The 19,997-nt window shown below is 49.8% G+C and overlaps 5 protein-coding genes across 5 annotated transcripts; 3 read left to right on the top strand and 2 right to left on the bottom strand.

The window, feature by feature from the left end:
- Nucleotides 1-22: 22 nt before the first annotated feature.
- On the bottom strand, nt 23-2,789 carry LOC128227572 (elastin-like). Its single transcript, XM_052938228.1, has 3 exons — nt 1,802-2,789; nt 186-1,669; nt 23-46 (listed from the first exon to the last, which is right to left on the bottom strand). Exons 1-3 carry the CDS (start codon nt 2,787-2,789, stop codon nt 23-25), a joined length of 2,496 nt encoding a protein of 831 aa, XP_052794188.1.
- A 549-nt stretch (nt 2,790-3,338) lies between these two features.
- On the top strand, nt 3,339-5,914 carry LOC128227565 (probable serine/threonine-protein kinase clkA). The gene is made up of 3 exons (XM_052938216.1): nt 3,339-4,677; nt 4,862-5,646; nt 5,729-5,914. Exons 1-3 carry the CDS (start codon nt 3,339-3,341, stop codon nt 5,912-5,914), a joined length of 2,310 nt encoding a protein of 769 aa, XP_052794176.1.
- Nucleotides 5,915-6,007: 93 nt separating this feature from the next.
- On the bottom strand, nt 6,008-7,661 carry LOC128227553 (calphotin-like). Its single transcript, XM_052938204.1, has 3 exons — nt 6,980-7,661; nt 6,204-6,661; nt 6,008-6,031 (listed from the first exon to the last, which is right to left on the bottom strand). Exons 1-3 carry the CDS (start codon nt 7,659-7,661, stop codon nt 6,008-6,010), a joined length of 1,164 nt encoding a protein of 387 aa, XP_052794164.1.
- Nucleotides 7,662-8,123: 462 nt separating this feature from the next.
- On the top strand, nt 8,124-11,347 carry LOC128227543 (mucin-5AC-like). The gene is made up of 3 exons (XM_052938196.1): nt 8,124-8,607; nt 9,122-11,169; nt 11,306-11,347. Exons 1-3 carry the CDS (start codon nt 8,124-8,126, stop codon nt 11,345-11,347), a joined length of 2,574 nt encoding a protein of 857 aa, XP_052794156.1.
- A 28-nt stretch (nt 11,348-11,375) lies between these two features.
- Nucleotides 11,376-18,189, top strand: LOC128227536 (mucin-5AC-like). Its single transcript, XM_052938185.1, has 3 exons — nt 11,376-11,659; nt 11,777-14,151; nt 14,240-18,189. The coding sequence occupies exons 1-3, from the start codon at nt 11,376-11,378 to the stop codon at nt 18,187-18,189; spliced, it is 6,609 nt and encodes a 2,202-aa protein (XP_052794145.1).
- Nucleotides 18,190-19,997: the final 1,808 nt, after the last annotated feature.

Genomic DNA, 19,997 nt, shown 5'->3' with positions numbered 1-19,997 from the left:
ACCAGAGCACCAGGGACAGCAGTTACAACACCACCACGGACAGCAGCTACAGTAGCACCAGTGACAACAGTTACAACAGCACCAGGGACAGCAGCACCAGGGACAGCAGTTACAACAGCACAAGGGACAGTTGTTACAACAGCACCAGGGACAGCAGTTACAACAGCACCAGGGACAGGAATTACAACAGCACCAGGGACAACAGTTTCAATAGCACCAGGGACAACAGTAACAGCAGCACCAGGGACAGGAGTTACAACAGCACCAGGGACAGGAATAACAACAGTTACAGCAGCACCAGGGACAACAGTGACAACAGCACCAGGGACAGTAGTAACATCAGCACCAGGGACATTAGCAACAACAGCTCCAAGGCCAGCAGTAACAACAGCACCAGGGACAGCAGCTACAGCAGCACCAGGGACAACAGTGACAACAGCTTCAGGGACAGCAGTAACAATAGCACCAGGGACAGCAGCTACAGCAGCACCAGGGACAACAGTAACAACACAACCAGGGACAGCATTTACTGCAGCACCAGGGACAACTGTTACAACAGCATCAGGGACAGTAGTTACAACAGCACCAGATACAGCAATTACAACATCACAAGGGACAGCAGATACAACAGCACCAGGGACAGTAGTTACAACAGCACCAGGGACATCAATTACAGCAGCACTATGGACAACAGTTACAGCAGCACCAGGGACATCAATTACAGCAGCACCATGGACAGTAGTGACAACAGCACCAGGGACAGTAGTAACATCAGCACCAGGGACATTAGCAACAACAGCACCAGGGACAGCAGTAACAACAGCGCCAGGGACAGCAGCTACAGCAGAAGGGACAACAGTTTCAATAGCACCAGGAACAACAGTTACAGCAGTACCAGGGACAGGAGTTACAACAGCACCAAGGACAGGAATAACAACAGCACCAGGGACAACAGTTACAGCAGCACCAGGGACATCAATTACAGCAGCACCATGGACAACAGTGACAACAGCACCAGGGACAACAGTGACAACAGCAACAGGGACAGAAGTAACATCAGCACCAGGGACATTAGCAACAACAGCTCCAGGGACAGCAGTAACAACAGCACAAGGGACAGCAGCTACAGCAGCAGGGACAACAGTTTCAATAACACCAGGAACAACAGTTACAGCAGTACCAGGGACAGTAGTAGCATCAGCACCAGGGACATTAGCAACAACAGCTCCAGGGACAGCAGTAACAACAGCACCAGGGACAGCAGCTACAGCAGCACCAGGGACAACAGTAACGACACAACCAGGGACAGCACTTACTGCAGCTTCAGGGACAACTGTTACACCACCAGGATCAGTTGCTACAACAGCACCAGGGACAGCAGTTACAACAACACCAGGAACAGCAGTTACAACAGCACCAGGGACAGCAGTTACAACAGCACCAGGAACAGAAGTTACAGCAGTACAAGAGACAACAGTTACCACAGCACCAGGGACAGCCATTACAACAGCACCAGGAACAGCGGCTACAACAGCAGCAGGGACAACAGTAACAAAAGCACCAGGGACAGCATTTACAACAGCAGGAGGGACAGCAGTTACAACAGCACAAGGGACAACAGTTACCAGAGCACCAGGGACAGCAGTTACAACACCACCACGGACAGCAGCTACAGTAGCACCAGGGACAACAGTTACAACAGCACCAGGGACAGCAGCAACAGCAGCACCAGGGACAGCAGTTACAACAGCACAAGGGACAGTTGTTACAACAGCACCGGGGACAGCAGTTACAAAAGCACCAGGGACAACAGTTTCAATAGCACCAGGGACAACAGTAACAGCAGCACCAGGGACAGTAGTTACAACAGCACCAGATACAGCAATTACAACATCACAAGGGACAGCAGATACAACAGCACCAGGGACAGTAGTTACAACAGCACCAGGGACATCAATTACAGCAGCACTATGGACAACAGTTACAGCAGCACCAGGGACATCAATTACAGCAGCACCATGGACAGTAGTGACAACAGCACCAGGGACAGTAGTAACATCAGCACCAGGGACATTAGCAACAACAGCACCAGGGACAGCAGTAACAACAGCGCCAGGGACAGCAGCTACAGCAGAAGGGACAACAGTTTCAATAGCACCAGGAACAACAGTTACAGCAGTACCAGGGACAGGAGTTACAACAGCACCAAGGACAGGAATAACAACAGCACCAGGGACAACAGTTACAGCAGCACCAGGGACATCAATTACAGCAGCACCATGGACAACAGTGACAACAGCACCAGGGACAACAGTGACAACAGCAACAGGGACAGAAGTAACATCAGCACCAGGGACATTAGCAACAACAGCTCCAGGGACAGCAGTAACAACAGCACAAGGGACAGCAGCTACAGCAGCAGGGACAACAGTTTCAATAACACCAGGAACAACAGTTACAGCAGTACCAGGGACAGTAGTAGCATCAGCACCAGGGACATTAGCAACAACAGCTCCAGGGACAGCAGTAACAACAGCACCAGGGACAGCAGCTACAGCAGCACCAGGGACAACAGTAACGACACAACCAGGGACAGCACTTACTGCAGCTTCAGGGACAACTGTTACACCACCAGGATCAGTTGCTACAACAGCACCAGGGACAGCAGTTACAACAACACCAGGAACAGCAGTTACAACAGCACCAGGGACAGCAGTTACAACAGCACCAGGAACAGAAGTTACAGCAGTACAAGAGACAACAGTTACCACAGCACCAGGGACAGCCATTACAACAGCACCAGGAACAGCGGCTACAACAGCAGCAGGGACAACAGTAACAAAAGCACCAGGGACAGCATTTACAACAGCAGGAGGGACAGCAGTTACAACAGCACAAGGGACAACAGTTACCAGAGCACCAGGGACAGCAGTTACAACACCACCACGGACAGCAGCTACAGTAGCACCAGGGACAACAGTTACAACAGCACCAGGGACAGCAGCAACAGCAGCACCAGGGACAGCAGTTACAACAGCACAAGGGACAGTTGTTACAACAGCACCGGGGACAGCAGTTACAAAAGCACCAGGGACAACAGTTTCAATAGCACCAGGGACAACAGTAACAGCAGCACCAGGGACAGGAGTTACAACAGCAACAGGGACAGGAATAACAACAGTTACAGCAGCACCAGGGACAACAGTGACAACAGTACCAGGGACATTAGCAACAACAGCTCCAGGGACAGCAGTAACAACAGCACCAGGGACAGCAGCTACAGCAGCACCAGGGACAACAGTTACAGCAATACCAGGGACATCAATTACAGCAGCACCATGGACAACAGTGACAACAGCACCAGGGACAGAAGTAACATCAGCACCAGGGACATTAGCAACAACAGCTCCAGGGACAGCAGTAACAACAGCACCAGGGACAGCAGCTACAGCAGCACCAGGGACAACAGTAACGACACAAGCAAGGACAGCAGTTACTGCAGCACCATGGACAACTGTTACAACAGCATCAGGGACAGCTGTTACAACAGCACCAGGGACAGCAGTTACAACAACACCAGGAACAGCAGTTACAACAGCACCAGGGACAGCAGTTACAACAGCACCAGGAACAGAAGTTACAGCAGTACAAGAGACAACAGTTACCACAGCACCAGGGACAGCCATTACAACAGCACCAGGAACAGCGGCTACAACAGCAGCAGGGACAACAGTAACAAAAGCACCAGGGACAGCATTTACAACAGCAGGAGGGACAGCAGTTACAACAGCACAAGGGACAACAGTTACCAGAGCACCAGGGACAGCAGTTACAACACCACCACGGACAGCAGCTACAGTAGCACCAGGGACAACAGTTACAACAGCACCAGGGACAGCAGCAACAGCAGCACCAGGGACAGCAGTTACAACAGCACAAGGGACAGTTGTTACAACAGCACCGGGGACAGCAGTTACAAAAGCACCAGGGACAGCAGTTACAACAGCACCAGGGACAGGAATTACAACAGCACCAGGGACAACAGTTTCAATAGCACCAGGGACAACAGTAACAGCAGCACCAGGGACAGGAGTTACAACAGCAACAGGGACAGGAATAACAACAGTTACAGCAGCACCAGGGACAACAGTGACAACAGTACCAGGGACAGTAGTAACATCAGCACCAGGGACATTCGCAACAACAGCTCCAGGGACAGCAGTAACAACAGCACCAGGGACAGCAGCTACAGCAGCACCAGGGACAACAGTTACAGCAATACCAGGGGCATCAATTACAGCAGCACCATGGACAACAGTGACAACAGCACCAGGGACAACAGTGACAACAGCACCAGGGACAGAAGTAACATCAGCACCAGGGACATTAGCAACAACAGCTCCAGGGACAGCAGTAACAACAGCACCAGGGACAGCAGCTACAGCAGCACCAGGGACAACAGTAACGACACAACCAGGGACAGCAGTTACTGCAGCACCAGGAACAACTGTTACAACAGCATCAGGGACAGCTGTTACAACAGCACCAGAGACAGGAATTTCAATATTACCAGGAACAGCAGTTACAACAGCACCAGGGACAGTAGTTACAACAGCACCAGGGATAGTAGTTGCAACACCATCAGGGACAACAGTTACAACAGCACCATGGACAGGAGTAACAACACAACCAGGGACAGCATCTACAACAGCACCAGGGACAGGGATTACAACAGCACCAGGGACCACAGTTACAACAGCACCAGGGACAGGAATTAGAACAGCACCAGGGACAGCAGTTACAACAACACCAGGGACAGTGATGACAACAGCACCAGGGACAACATTTACAACAACACCAGGGACAGTAGTTACAGCATCAACAGGAAAAACAGTAACAACAGCACCAGGGACATTAGTTACAACTGCACCAGGGACAGCAGTCACAACAGCACCAGGGACAGCAGTTACAACAGCACAAGGGACAGCATTTACTGCAGCACCAGGGACAACTGTTACAACAACATCAGGGACAATAGTCACAACAGCACCAGGGACAGCAGTTACAACAACACAGGGGACAAAAGTAACAACAGCACCAGGGACAGGAGTAACTGCAGCACCAGGGACAGGTATTACAACACCACCAGGGACAGGAGTTACAACAGCACCAGGGACAGCAGTCACAACAACACCAGGGACAGCAGTTACAACAGCACTAGGGACAGCAGTTACAACAGCACCAGGGACAGGAATTACAACAGCACCAGGGACAACAGTTTCAATAGCACCAGGGACAACAGTAACAGCAGCACCAGGGACAGGAGTTACAACAGCAACAGGGACAGGAATAACAACAGTTACAGCAGCACCAGGGACAACAGTGACAACAGTACCAGGGACATTAGCAACAACAGCTCCAGGGACAGCAGTAACAACAGCACCAGGGACAGCAGCTACAGCAGCACCAGGGACAACAGTTACAGCAATACCAGGGACATCAATTACAGCAGCACCATGGACAACAGTGACAACAGCACCAGGGACAGAAGTAACATCAGCACCAGGGACATTAACAACAACAGCTCCAGGGACAGCAGTAACAACAGCACCAGGGACAGCAGCTACAGCAGCACCAGGGACAACAGTAACGACACAACCAGGGACAGCAGTTACTGCAGCACCAGGGACAACTGTTACAACAGCATCAGGGACAGCTGTTACAACAGCACCAGGGACAGCAGTTACAACAACACCAGGAACAGCAGTTACAACAGCACCAGGGACAGCAGTTACAACAGCACCAGGAACAGAAGTTACAGCAGTACAAGAGACAACAGTTACCACAGCACCAGGGACAGCCATTACAACAGCACCAGGAACAGCGGCTACAACAGCAGCAGGGACAACAGTAACAAAAGCACCAGGGACAGCATTTACAACAGCAGGAGGGACAGCAGTTACAACAGCACAAGGGAAAACAGTTACCAGAGCACCAGGGACAGCAGTTACAACACCACCACGGACAGCAGCTACAGTAGCACCAGGGACATCAGTTACAACAGCACCAGGGACAGCAGCAACAGCAGCACCAGGGACAGCAGTTACAACAGCACAAGGGACAGTTGTTACAACAGCACCGGGGACAGCAGTTACAAAAGCACCAGGGACAGCAGTTACAACAGCACCAGGGACAGGAATTACAACAGCACCAGGGACAACAGTTTCAATAGCACCAGGGACAACAGTAACAGCAGCACCAGGGACAGGAGTTACAACAGCAACAGGGACAGGAATAACAACAGTTACAGCAGCACCAGGGACAACAGTGACAACAGTACCAGGGACAGTAGTAACATCAGCAACAGGGACATTAGCAACAACAGCTCCAGGGATAGCAGTAACAACAGCACCAGGGACAGCAGCTACAGCAGCACCAGGGACAACAGTTACAGCAATACCAGGGGCATCAATTACAGCAGCACCATGGACAACAGTGACAACAGCACCAGGGACAACAGTGACAACAGCACCAGGGAGAGAAGTAACATCAGCACCAGGGACATTAGCAACAACAGCTCCAGGGACAGCAGTAACAACAGCACCAGGGACAGCAGCTACAGCCGCACCAGGGACAACAGTAACAACAGCACCAGGGACAGCTGTCACAACAGCACCAGGGACAGCAGTCACAACAGCACCAGGGACAGCAGTTACAACAGCACCAGGGACAGCAGTTACAACAGCACCAGGGACAACAGTCACAACAGCACCAGGGACAGTAGTAACAACACCAACAGGAACAGTTGGTACAACAGCACCAGGAACAGCAGTTACAACAGCACCAGGGACAACTGTCACAACAGCACCAGGGACAGCTGTCACAACAGCACCAGGGACAACTGTTACAGGGACAGCAGTTACAACAGCACCAGGGACAGGAATTACAACAGCACCAGGGACAGCAATTACAACAGCACCAGGGATAGAAATTACAGTAGCACCAGGGACAGTAGTTACAACAACACCAGGGAGTACAGTTACAACAGCACCAGGGTCAGGAATTACAACAGCACCAGGGACAGCAGTTTCAACAGCAACAGTGACAGGGATTACAACAGCACCAGGGACAACTGTTACAACAGCACGAGGGACAGGAATTACAACAGCACCAGGGACGGCAGTTACAACAACACCAGGGACAGTGGTTGCAACAGGACCAGGGACAACATTTACAACAGCACCAGGAACAGCAGGTACAGCAGCACCAGGGACAACAGTAACAACAACACCAGAGAAAGTAGGTACTGCAGCATCAGGGACAGCAGCCACAACAGGACCAGGGACAGCAGTTTCAACAGCACCAGGGACAACAGCACCAGGCACAGCAGTCACAGCAGCATCAGGGACAGCAGTTACAACAGCACCAGGGACAGGAATTATAACAGTACCAGGGACAACAGTTACAACAGCAGCAGGGACATTAATTACAACAGCACCAGGGACAGTAGTTACAACACCACCAGGATCAGTTGGTACAACAGCAAAAGGGACAACAGTTACAACAACACCAGGAACAGCAGTTACAACAGCACCAGGGACAGCAGTTACAACAGCACCAGGAACAGAAGTTACAGCAGCACCAGAGACAACAGTTACCATAGCACCAGGGACAGTAGTTACAACAGCACCAGGGACAGCACTTACAACAGCACCAGGGATAGCAGTTACAACAGCACCAGGGACAGCGGCTACAACAGCAGTAGAGACAGCAGTTACAACAGCACAAGGGACAACAGTTACAACATCACCATTAACAGCAGTTACAACAACACCAGTGACAGCAGCAACAGCAGCACCAGAGACAGCAGTTACAACAGCACAAGGGACAGTTGTTACAACAGCACCGGGGACGGCAGTTACAAAAGCACCAGGGACAGCAGTTACAACAGCACCAGGGACAGGAATTACAACAGCACCAGGGACAACAGTTTCAATAGCACCAGGGACAACGGTAACAGCAGCACCAGGGACAGGATTTACAACAGCACCAGGGACAGGAATAACAACAGCACCAGGGACAACAGTTACAGCAGCACCAGGGACATCAATTACAGCAGCACCATGGACAACAGTGACAACAGCACCAGGGACAGTAGTAACATCAGCACCAGGGACATTAACAACAACAGCTCCAGGGACAGCAGTAACAACAGCGCCAGGGACAGCAGCTACAGTAGCAGGGACAACAGTTTCAATAGCACCAGGAACAACAGTTACAGCAGTACCAGGGACAGGAGTTACAACAGCACCAAGGACAGGAATAACAACAGCACCAGGGACAACAGTTACAGCAGCACCAGGGACATCAATTACAGCAGCACCATGGACAGCAGTGACAACAGCAACAGGGAGTATAGTAGCATCAGCACCAGGGACATTAGCAACAACAGCTCCAGGGACAGCAGTAACAACAGCACCAGGGACAGCAGCTACAGCAGCACCAGGGACAACAGTAACGACACAACCAGGGACAGCAGTTACTGCAGCACCAGGAACAACTGTTACACCACCAGGATCAGTTGCTACAACAGCACCAGGGACAGCAGTTACAACAGCACCAGGGACAGCAGTTACAACTGCACCAGAAACAGAAGTTACAGCAGTACAAGAGACAACAGATACCACAGCACCAGGGACAGCCATTACAACAGCACCAGGGACAGCAGTTACAACAGCACCAGGGACAGCGGCTACAACAGCAGCAGGGACAACAGTAACAAAAGCACCAGGGACAGCATTTACAACAACACCAGGGACAGTAGTTACAGCATCAACAGGGAAAACAGTAACAACAGCACCAGGGACATTAGTTACAACTGCACCAGGGACAGCAGTCACAACAGCACCAGGGACAGCAGTTACAACAGCACAAGGGACAGCATTTACTGCAGCACCAGGGACAACTGTTATAACAACGTCAGGGACAACAGTAACAACAGCACCAGGGACAGCAGTCACAACAGCACCAGGGACAGCAGTTACAACAACACAGGGGATAAAAGTAACAACAGCACCAGGGACAGCAGTAACTGCAGCACCAGGGACAACTGTTACAACAGCATCAGGGACAGCAATTACAACAGCACCAGGGACAGGTATTGCAACAGCACCAGGGACAGGAGTTACAACAGCACCAGGGTCAGTAGTTACAACAGCACAAGGGACAATAGGTACCACAACACCAGAAACAGCAACTACAACTGCGCCAGTGACATTAGGTACAACAGCTCCAGGGACAATAGTTACAACAACACCAGGATCAGTTGGTACAACAGCACCAGGGACAACAGTTACAACAGCACAAGGTACAGGAATAACAACAGTACCAGGGACAGCAGTTACAACAACATCAGGAACAGCAGTTACAACAACACCAGGAACAGCAGCTACAGTTGCACCAGGGACAACAGTTACAACATCACCAGGGACAGCAGCAACAGCAGCACCAGGGACAGCAGTTACAACAGCACAAAGGACAGTTGTTACAACAGCACAAGGGACAACAGTTACCAGAGCACCAGGGACAGCAGTTACAACACCACCACGGACAGCAGCTACAGTAGCACCAGGGACAACAGTTACAACAGCACCAGGGACAGCAGCAACAGCAGCACCAGGGACAGGAGTTACAACAGCACAAGGGACAGTTGTTACAACAGCACCGGGGACAGCAGTTACAAAAGCACCAGGGACAGCAGTTACAACAGCACCAGGGACAGGAATTACAACAGCACCAGGAACAACAGTTTCAATAGCACCAGGGACAACAGTAACAGCAGCACCAGGGACAGGAGTTACAACAGCACCAGGGACAGGAATAACAACAGTTACAGCAGCACCAGGGACATCAATTACAGCAGCACCATGGACAACAGTGACAACAGCACCAGGGACAGTAGTAACATTAGCACCAGGGACATTAGCAACAACAGCTCCAGGGACAGCAGTAACAACAGCACCAGGGACAGCAGCTACAGCAGCACCAGGGAGAACAGTTACAGCAATACCAGGGATATCAATTACAGCAGCACCATGGACAACAGTGACAACAGCACCAGGGACAGAAGTAACATCAGCACCAGGGACATTAGCAACAACAGCTCCAGGGACAGCAGTAACAACAGCACAAGGGACAGCAGCTACAGCAGCTACAGCAGCACCAGGGACAACAGTAACGACACAAGCAGGGACAGCAGTTACTGCAGCACCAGGGACAACTGTTACAACAGCATCAGGGACAGCAGTTACAACAGCACCAGAGACAAGAATTTCAATATTACCAGGAACAGCAGTTACAACAGCACCAGGGACAGTAGTTACAACAGCACCAGGGATAGTAGTTGCAACACCATCAGGGACAACACTTACAACAGCACCATGGACAGGAGTAACAACACAACCAGGGACAGCATCTACAACAGCACCAGGGACAGGGATTACAACAGCACAAGGAACCACAGTTACAACAGCACCAGGGACAGGAATTACAACAGCACCAGGGACAGCAGTTACAACAACACCAGGGACAGTGATTACAACAGCACCAGGGACAACATTTACAACAACACCAGGGACAGTAGTTACAGCAGCAACAGGGAAAACAGTAACAACAGCACCAGGGACATTAGTTACAACTGCACCAGGGACAGCAGTCACAACAGCACCAGGGACAGGGATTACAACAGCACAAGGGACAGCATTTACTGCAGCACCAGGGACAACTGTTACAACAACATCAGGGACAACAGTAACAACAGCACCAGGGACAGCAGTCACAACAGCACCAGGGACAGCAGTTACAACAACACAGGGGACAAAAGTAACAACAGCACCAGGGACAGCAGTAACTGCAGCACCAGGGACAACTGTTACAACAGCATCAGAGACAGCAATTACAACAGCACAAGGGACAGGTATTACAACAGCACCAGGGACAGGAGTTACAACAGCACCAGGGTCAGTAGTTACAACAGCACAAGGGACAACAGGTACCACAACCTCAGAAACAGCAGCTACAACTGCGCCAGTGACAGTAGGTACAACAGCTCCAGGGACAATAGTTACAACAACACCAGGATCAGTTGGTACAACAGCACCAGGGACAACAGTTACAACAGCACCAGGGACAGGAATTACAACAGCACCAGGGACAACAGTTTCAATAGCACCAGGGACAACAGTAACAGCAGCACCAGGGACAGGAGTTACAACAGCACCAGGGACAACAGTTACAACAACACCAGGGACAGGAATTACAACAGCACCAGGGACAACAGTTTCAATAGCACCAGGGACATCAATTACAGCAGCACCATGGACAACAGTGACAACAGCACCAGGGACAGTAGTAACATCAGGGACATTAGCAACAACAGCTCCAGTGACAGCAATAACAACAGCGCCAGGGACAGCAGCTACAGCAGCAGGGACAACAGTTTCAATAGCACCAGGATCAAAAGTTACAGCAGTACCAGGGACAGGAGTTACAACAGCACCAAGGACAGGAATAACAACAGCACCAGGGACAACAGTTACAGCAGCACCAGGGACATCAATTACAGCAGCACCATGGACAACACTGACAACAGCACCAGGGAGTGTAGTAACATCAGCACCAGGGACATTAGCAACAACAGCACCAGGGACAGCAGTTACAACAACACCAGGGACAGCAGTTACAGTTGCACCAGGGACAACAGTTACAACATCACCAGGGACAGCAGCAACAGGAGCACCAGGGACAGCAGTTACAACAGCACAAAGGACAGTTGTTACAACAGCACCGGGGACAGCAGTTACAAAAGCACCAGGGACAGCAGTTACAACAGCACCAGTGACAGGAATTACAACAGCACCAGGGACAACAGTTTCAACAGCACCAGGGACAACAGTAACAGCAGCACCAGGGACAGGATTTACAACAGCACCAGGGACAGGAATAATAACAGTTACAGCAGCACCAGGGACAACAGTGACAACAGTACCAGGGACAGTAGTAACATCAGCACCAGGGACATTAGCAACAACAGCTCCAGGGACAGCAGTAACAACAGCACCAGGGACAGCAGCTACAGCAGCACCAGGGACAACAGTGACAACAGCTCCAGGGACAGCAGTAACATCAGCACCAGGGACAGGAATAACAACAGTTACAGCAGCACCATGGACAACAGTGACAACAGCACCAGGGACAGTAGTAACATCAGCACCAGGGACATTAGCAACAACAGCTCCAGGGACAGCAGTAACAACAGCGCCAGGGACAGCAGCACCAGGGACAACAGTAACGACACAACCAGGGACAGCAGTTACTGCAGCACCAGGGACAACTCTTACACCACCAGGATCAGTTGCTACAACAGCACCAGGGACAACAGTTACAACAACACCAGGAACAGCAGTTACAACAGCACAAGGGACAGCAGTTACAACAGCACCAGGAACAGAAGTTACAGCAGTACAAGAGACAACAGTTACCACAGCACCAGGGACAGTAGTAACAACAGCACCAGGGACAGGCATTACAACAGCACCAGGGATAGCAGTTACAACAGCACCAGGGACAGCGGCTACAACAGCAGCAGGGACAACAGTAACAAAAGCACCAGGGACAGCATTTACAACAGCAGGAGGGACAGCAGTTACAACAGCACAAGGGACAACAAGTACCAGAGCCCCAGGGACAGCAGTTACAACAACACCACGGACAGCAGCTACAATAGCACCAGGGACAACAGTTACAACAGCACCAGGGACAGCAGCAACAGCAGCACCAGGGACAGCAGTGACAACAGCAACAGGGACAGGAATTACAACAGCACCAGGGACAACAGTTTCAATAGCACCAGGGACAGGCATAACAACAGTTACAGCTGCACCAGGGACATCAATTACAGCAGCACCAGGGACAGCAGTAACAACAGCACCAGGGACGGCAGTAACAACAGCTCGAGGGACAGTAGTAACAACAGCACCAGGGACAGCAGTAACATCAGCACCAGGGACATTAGCAACAACAGCACCAGGGACAGCAGTAACAACAGCGCCAGGGACAGTAGTAACAACAGCACCAGGGACTGCAGCTACAGCAGCACCAGGGACAACAGTCACAGCAATACCAGGGACATCAATTACAGCAGCACCATGGACAACAGTGACAACAGCACCAGGGACAGAAGTAACATCAGCACCAGGGACATTAGCAACAACAGCTCCAGGGACAGCAGAAACAACAGCACCATGGACAGCAGCTACAGCAGCACCAGGGACAACAGTAACGACACAACCAGGGACAGCAGTTACTGCAGCACCAGTGACAACTGTTACAACAGCATCAGGGACAGCAGTTACAACAGCACCAGAGACAGGAATTTCAATATTACCAGGAACAGCAGTTACAACAGCACCAGGGACAGTAGTTACAACAGCACCAGGGACAGTAGTTGCAACACCATCAGGGACAACAGTTACAACAGCACCATGGACAGGAGTAACAACACAACCAGGGACAGCATCTACAATAGCACCAGGGACAGGGATTACAACAGCACCAGGGACAGGAATTACAACAGCATCAGTGACAACAGTTTCAATAGCACCAGGGACAACAGTTTCAATAGCACCAGGGACAACAGTAACAGCAGCACCAGGGACAGTAGTTACAACAGCACCAGGGACAGGAATAACAACAGCACCATGGACAACAGTGACAACAGCACCAGGGACAGTAGTAACATCAGCACCAGGGACATTAGCAACAACAGCACCAGGGACAGCAGTAACAACAGCGCCAGGGACAGCAGCTACAGCAGCACCAGTGACAACAGTTACAGCAGCACCAGGGACATCAATTACAGCAGCACCATGGACAACAGTGACAACAGCACCAGAGACAGAAGTAACATCAGCACCAGGGACATTAGCAACAACAGCACCAGGGACAGCAGTAACAACAGCGCCAGGGACAGCAGCTACAGCAGCACCAGGGACAGTAGTAACATCAGCACCAGGGACAGCAGTAACAACAGCGCCAGGGACAGCAGTAACAACAGCGCCAGGGACAGTAGTAACAACAGCACCAGGGACAGCAGTAACAACAGCGCCAGGGACATTAGCAACAACAGCGCCAGGGACAGCAGTAACAACAGCGCCAGGGACAGTAGTAACAACAGCACCAGGGACAGCAGTAACAACAGCGCCAGGGACATTAGCAACAACAGCACCAGGGACAGCAGTAACAACAGCGCCAGGGACAGTAGTAACATCAGCACCAGGGACATTAGCAACAACAGCACCAGGGACAGCAGTAACAACAGCGCCAGGGACAGCAGCAACAGCAGCAGGGACAGCAGTAACAACAGCTCCAGGGACATTAGCAACAACAGCTCCAGGGACAGCAGTAACAACAGCACCAGGGACATTAGCAACAACAGCACCAGGGACAGCAGTAACAACAGCGCCAGGGACAGTAGTAACATCAGCACCAGGGACATTAGCAACAACAGCACCAGGGACAGCAGTAACAACAGCGCCAGGGACAGCAGCAACAGCAGCAGGGACAGCATTAACAACAGCTCCAGGGACATTAGCAACAACAGCTCCAGGGACAGCAGTAACAACAGCGCCAGGGACAGCAGCTACAGCAGCAGGGACAACAGTTTCAATAGCACCAGGAACAACAGTTACAGCAGTACCAGGGACAGGAGTTACAACAGCACCAAGGACATTAGCAACAACAGCTCCAGGGACAGCAGTAACAACAGCGCCAGGGACAGCAGCTACAGCAGCAGGGACAACAGTTTCAATAGCACCAGGAACAACAGTTACAGCAGTATCAGGGACAGGAGTTACAACAGCACCAGGGACATTAGCAACAACAGCTCCAGGGACAGCAGTAACAACAGCACCAGGGACAGCAGCTACAGCAGCACCAGTGACAACAGTTACAGCAGCACCAGGGACATCAATTACAGCAGCACCATGGACAACAGTGACAACAGCACCAGAGACAGAAGTAACATCAGCACCAGGGACATTAGCAACAACAGCTCCAGGGACAGCAGTAACAACAGCACCAGGGATAGCAGCTACAGCAGCACCAGGGACAACAGTAACGACACAACCAGGGACAGCAGTTACTGCAGCACCAGGGACAGCAGTTACAACAACATCAGGAACAGCAGTTACAACAGCACCAGGGACAGCAGTTACAACAGCACCAGGAACAGCAGCTACAGTTGCATCAGGGACAACAGTTACAACATCACCAGGGACAGCAGCAACAGCAGCACCAGGGACAGCAGTTACAACAGCACAAAGTACAGTTGTTACAAAAGCACCAGGGACAGTTGTTACAAAAGCACCAGGGACAGCAGTTACAACAGCACCAGGGACAGGAATTACAACAGCACCAGGGACAACAGTTTCAATAGCACCAGGGACAACAGTAACAGCAGCACCAGGGACAGGAGTTACAACAGCACCAGGGACAGGAATAACAACAGCACCAGGGACAACAGTTAGAGCAGCACCAGGGACATCAATTACAGCAGCACCATGGACAGCAGTTACAACAGCTCCAGGGACAGAAGTAACAACAGCACCACGGACAGCAGCTACAGAAGCACCAGGGACAACAGTTACAGCGGCACCAGGGACATCAATTACAGCAGCACTATGGACAACAGTGACAACAGCACCAGGGACTGAAGTAACATCAGCACCAGGGACATTAGCAACAACAGCACCTGGGACAACAGTTACAACAGCACCAGGGACTACAGTAACAACTGCCTCAGTGACAGCAGTTACAACAGCACCATGGACAGCAGCCACAACAGCACCAGGGACAGCAGTTACAACAGCACCAGGGACAACAGTAACAACAGCACCAGGGACAGCAGTCACAACAGCACCACGGACAGCAGTTACTGCAGCACCAGGGATAACTGTTACAACAGCATCAGGGACAGCAGTTACAACAGCACCAGGTACAGGAATTATAACAGCACCAGGGACAACAGTAACAACAGCACCAGAGACAGTAATTACAACAGCACCAGGGACAGTAGTTACAACACCACCAGGACCAGTTGGTACAACAGCACCAGGGACAACAGTTACAACAACACCAGGAACAGCAGTTACAGCAGCACCAGGGACAGCAGTCACAACAGCACCACGGACAGCAGTTACTGCAGCACCAGGGATAACTGTTACAACAGCATCAGGGACAGCAGTTACAACAGCACCAGGGACAGGAATTATAACAGCACCAGGGACAACAGTTACAACAGCACCAGGGACAGTAATTACAACAGCACCAGGGACAGTAGTTACAACACCAACTGGATCAGTTGGTACAACAACACCAGGGACAACAGTTACAACAACACTAGGGACAGCAGTTACAACAACACCACGGACAGCAGCTACAGTAGCACCAGGGACAACAGTTACAACAGCACCAGGGACAGCAGTAACAGCAGCACCAGGGACAGCAGTTACAACAGCGCAAGGGACAGTTGTTATAACAGCATCGGGGACAGCAGTTACAAAGGCACCAGGGACAGCAGTTACAACAGCACCAGGAACGGGAATTACAACAGCACCAGGGACAACAGTTTCAATAGCACCAGGGACAACAGTTTCAATAGCACCAGGGACAACAGTAACAGCAGCACCAGGGAAAGGAGTTACAACAGCACCAGGGACAGGAATTACAACAGCACCATGGACAACAGCTACAGCTGCACCAGGGACATTAGCAACAACAGCTCAAGGGATAGCAGTAACAACAGCACCAGGGACAGCAGCTACAGCAGCACCAGGGACAATAGTAACGACACAACCAGGGACAGCAGTTACTGCAGCACCAGGGACAACTGTTACAACAGCATCAGGGACAGCAGTTACAACAGCACAAGAGACAGGAATTTCAACAATACCAGGAACAGCAGTTACAACAGCACCAGGGACAGTAATTACAACAGCACCAGGGACAGTAGTTACAACACCATCAGGGACAACAGTTACAACAGCACCAGTGACAGGAGTAACAACACAACCAGGGACAGCATCAACAACATCACCAGGGACAGGGATTACAACAGCACCAGGGACCACAGTTACAACAGCACCAGGGACAGGAATTTCAACAGCACCAGGGACTGCAGTTACAACAACACCAGGGACAGTAGTTACAACAGCACCAGGGACAACATTTACAACAACACCATTGACAGTAGTTACAGCAGCACCAGGGACAACAGTACCAGAGATAGTAGTTACAACAGCACCAAGGACAGCAGTCACAACAGCACCATGGACAGCAGTTACAACTGCACCAGGAACAGCAGCTACAACACCAGTAGGGACAGCAGTTACAACAGCACCAGGTACAGTAATTACAACAGCACCAGGGACAACAGTAACAACAGCACCAGGGACTGTTGTTACAACAGCACTAGGGACAGCCGCTACAACAGCACGAGGGACAGCAGTTACAACAGCACCAGGGACAGTAGTTACAACAGCACCAGGGACAGCAGTTACAACAGCACCAGGGACAGGAGTTACAACAGCACCAGGGACAACAGTTTCAATAGCACCAGGCACAGTAGTAACAGCAGCACCAGCGACAGCATTTACAACAGCACCAGGGACAGCATCTACAGTAGCACCAGGTACAGAAGTTACAACAACACCAGGAACAGTAGTTACAGCATTACCAGGGACAGTAGTTACAGTAGCACCAGGGACAGCAGTTACAACAGCACCAGGAACAGCAATTACAACATCACCAGGGACAGCGTTTACAACAGTACCAGGAACAGCAGTTACAATAGCACCAGGGACAGCAGTGACAACAGCACAACGGACATCAGGTACAACAACACCAGAAACAGCAACTACAACAGCGCCAGTGACAGTAGGTACAACAGCTCCAGGGACAACAGGTACAACAGCACCAGGTACAGCAACTACAACAGCACCAGGAAAAGCAGTTACAGTAGCACCAGGGACAGTAGAGACAGGTATGATTTTTATGACTGGGGAAAATGATCAATTATATTTTACTTATAGTTTATGCATGTGTATAAATATTTTCAGATGTATAAGTGTCTGAAGTATTGATATTTTGCACATAATTAATGGTTGATGAGGTTCGTATTATTGCTTTATTGAAATAATTGAAAATATTTGTAAGCTTTCCGGTAATTTGTAGGGATTATTCAATGAAATGAAAATGATAAATCGCTGTTATAAAAAAGTGTAATAATAGCTATACTGTTTTGAAAGTTTAGCCCGCTCTCAAATGGAAGCGCGTACAGGGTTTGGACTCAATTTTTAATTCGTCATATTTAATTTGAAGCTACATCCGCAAACAATAAGGCGCGCCTTTTTAAAGTACAATTAAATGTCATTTAACTCAGTTTATATCCGTTTTAGGCATAAAATAGAAAGAACAATTTTGGTTTCAGTGTGATATCTCATATATTTCACCTCGTGAACACCAAATGTAAATATTTCACTCGTAGTTACGCCACTCGTGAGATATAGTTGTTGGTCCTCACTCTGTGAATTAAATATCAATCTTACACTGATATAAACAAATATTCTCTATACCTTATTCCTGTCGTGCTTTCGTAAAATTCTAAATTATTGTGTTTGCACAATGAATGATTATTTGAATAACAATCGTGATTTCGTTTCTAGTCCTCGCGCCAACGCACAATCGTGAACGTTACCGGATCCATTCAAACGTTACGTTTTTTTTAAACAGTGTGTATTTGTATGTATTTCTTTAGACCTTGCGGTCAAAGGATACCCCTTGAAAGGGCAAGCACTTTTTTCAACGGGGTTTCTTAGTTTTTGCTAAAGGGACATAACGCGGAAGAGACAGTGGTGGGATACACCGAAACACGGAATACAACTTTCCTGGGTCTAACCAGTACTGAGTACACCACTTCTCCAAGCACTACCCTTTAAATGCCGAGCGTTAGGCAAGGGGCGTACATGTACCAACTTTAAACGTTTTTCGGTATGACGCGGCCAGGGATCGAACCCACGACCTTCCGGAGACGGTGTGTATACCACGTGATAAATTACGTCATATACTATGTCGGAAGGAAATATTTTGCGTACAGTGAAAATTTGATGATAAAATGATAACACAGATAACCCTTTTCTTTTTCTACACCATTTTAAATAAAACAAAGGGAAGTCTATGCGAATTAAAGAGCGCCGCCTTCGTATTATTACCGGAGTTGGATTAGGTGATTAGTTTCTTCAAACACTTCGACAAACCTGTTTCCAAAATAATATTTTGACAGTGCTATATCAGGCATCGGTTCTGCGAAAAGGTTTCTCGAAGTGTGTTAAGAATTTAAACTCTCAATCAAACTCTAGTAAAATATAAAATGCGGGGCTCTGTAAGCGGCGTAGACTGCGCTATGATTCATTTAAAAAAGTAATCTTTGTTTTAAGTCTTCATTCAAAGCCATATATTGCTTTCCGACGTAGCATTTATGACGCAATTTATCACGTGGTATACCCACACGGTTTATGACGTAGACATAAGCTGAAGCTAATGGTTTCTTTGTAAAATAAGGAGTTGGTGGCTACTCGATAGACTCTAACTTATACCGTGCGACTTCTTCATATCAACGACCGTACGATTCCTACCTATCAACGACCGTACGACGCCTTCCTATCAACGACCGTACGACTCCCGCCTATCAACGACCGTTCAACTCCTACCTATCACCGTCCGAACGACTCCTTCCTATCAACGACCGTTCGACTCCATCATATCAACGACCGTACGACTCCTACGTACTAACGACCGTACGACTCCTACCTATCAACGGCCGTACGACTCCTACCAATCAACGACCGTACGACTCATACCTATCAACGACCGTACGACTCCTA

The sequence above is a fragment of the Mya arenaria genome, chromosome 1 (assembly GCF_026914265.1).
Source record: "Mya arenaria isolate MELC-2E11 chromosome 1, ASM2691426v1".
Lineage (NCBI taxonomy): Eukaryota > Metazoa > Mollusca > Bivalvia > Myida > Myidae > Mya > Mya arenaria.
Note: the sequence above shows the minus strand (reverse complement) of the source record. Positions and strands in the feature narration are given on the sequence as shown.

Excerpts from the sequence above, each read along its gene's own strand:
- LOC128227572 (XM_052938228.1), bottom strand. The coding sequence starts at position 2,789 with ATGGCTGTCCCTGGTGCTGTGGTAACTGTTGTCTCTTGTACTGCTGTA. Across the intron at positions 1,670-1,801 it reads TATTGAAACTGTTGTCCCTG|CTGCTGTCCGTGGTGGTGTT; the intron begins GTGCTTTTGTAA and ends GTGCTACTGTAG. Across the intron at positions 47-185 it reads CTGTTGTCCCTGGTGCTGTT|CTGCTGTCCGTGGTGGTGTT; the intron begins GTAATTCCTGTC and ends GTGCTACTGTAG.
- LOC128227565 (XM_052938216.1), top strand. The coding sequence starts at position 3,339 with ATGGACAACAGTGACAACAGCACCAGGGACAGAAGTAACATCAGCACC. Across the intron at positions 4,678-4,861 it reads CAACAGCACCATGGACAGGA|GGACAGTAGTTACAGCATCA; the intron begins GTAACAACACAA and ends CAACAACACCAG. Across the intron at positions 5,647-5,728 it reads CAGCAGCACCAGGGACAACA|CACCAGGGACAGCAGTTACA; the intron begins GTAACGACACAA and ends CTGTTACAACAG.
- LOC128227553 (XM_052938204.1), bottom strand. The coding sequence starts at position 7,661 with ATGGTAACTGTTGTCTCTGGTGCTGCTGTAACTTCTGTTCCTGGTGCT. Across the intron at positions 6,662-6,979 it reads TACTGTAATTTCTATCCCTG|CTGTCCCTGGTGCTGTTGTT; the intron begins GTGCTGTTGTAA and ends CTGTTGTGACAG. Across the intron at positions 6,032-6,203 it reads CTGTTGTCCCTGGTGCTGTT|CTGCTGTCCGTGGTGGTGTT; the intron begins GTAATTCCTGTC and ends GTGCTACTGTAG.
- LOC128227543 (XM_052938196.1), top strand. The coding sequence starts at position 8,124 with ATGGACAACAGTGACAACAGCACCAGGGACAGTAGTAACATCAGCACC. Across the intron at positions 8,608-9,121 it reads CAACAGCACCAGGGACAGCA|CATCAGGGACAGCAATTACA; the intron begins GTTACAACAGCA and ends CTGTTACAACAG. Across the intron at positions 11,170-11,305 it reads CAACAGCACCAGGGACAACA|GGACAGGAATTACAACAGCA; the intron begins GTTACAACAGCA and ends CAACAACACCAG.
- LOC128227536 (XM_052938185.1), top strand. The coding sequence starts at position 11,376 with ATGGACAACAGTGACAACAGCACCAGGGACAGTAGTAACATCAGGGAC. Across the intron at positions 11,660-11,776 it reads ACTGACAACAGCACCAGGGA|GGACAGCAGCAACAGGAGCA; the intron begins GTGTAGTAACAT and ends CAACATCACCAG. Across the intron at positions 14,152-14,239 it reads CAACAGCACCAGGGACAGCA|GGACAGCAGTAACAACAGCG; the intron begins GTAACAACAGCG and ends CAACAGCACCAG.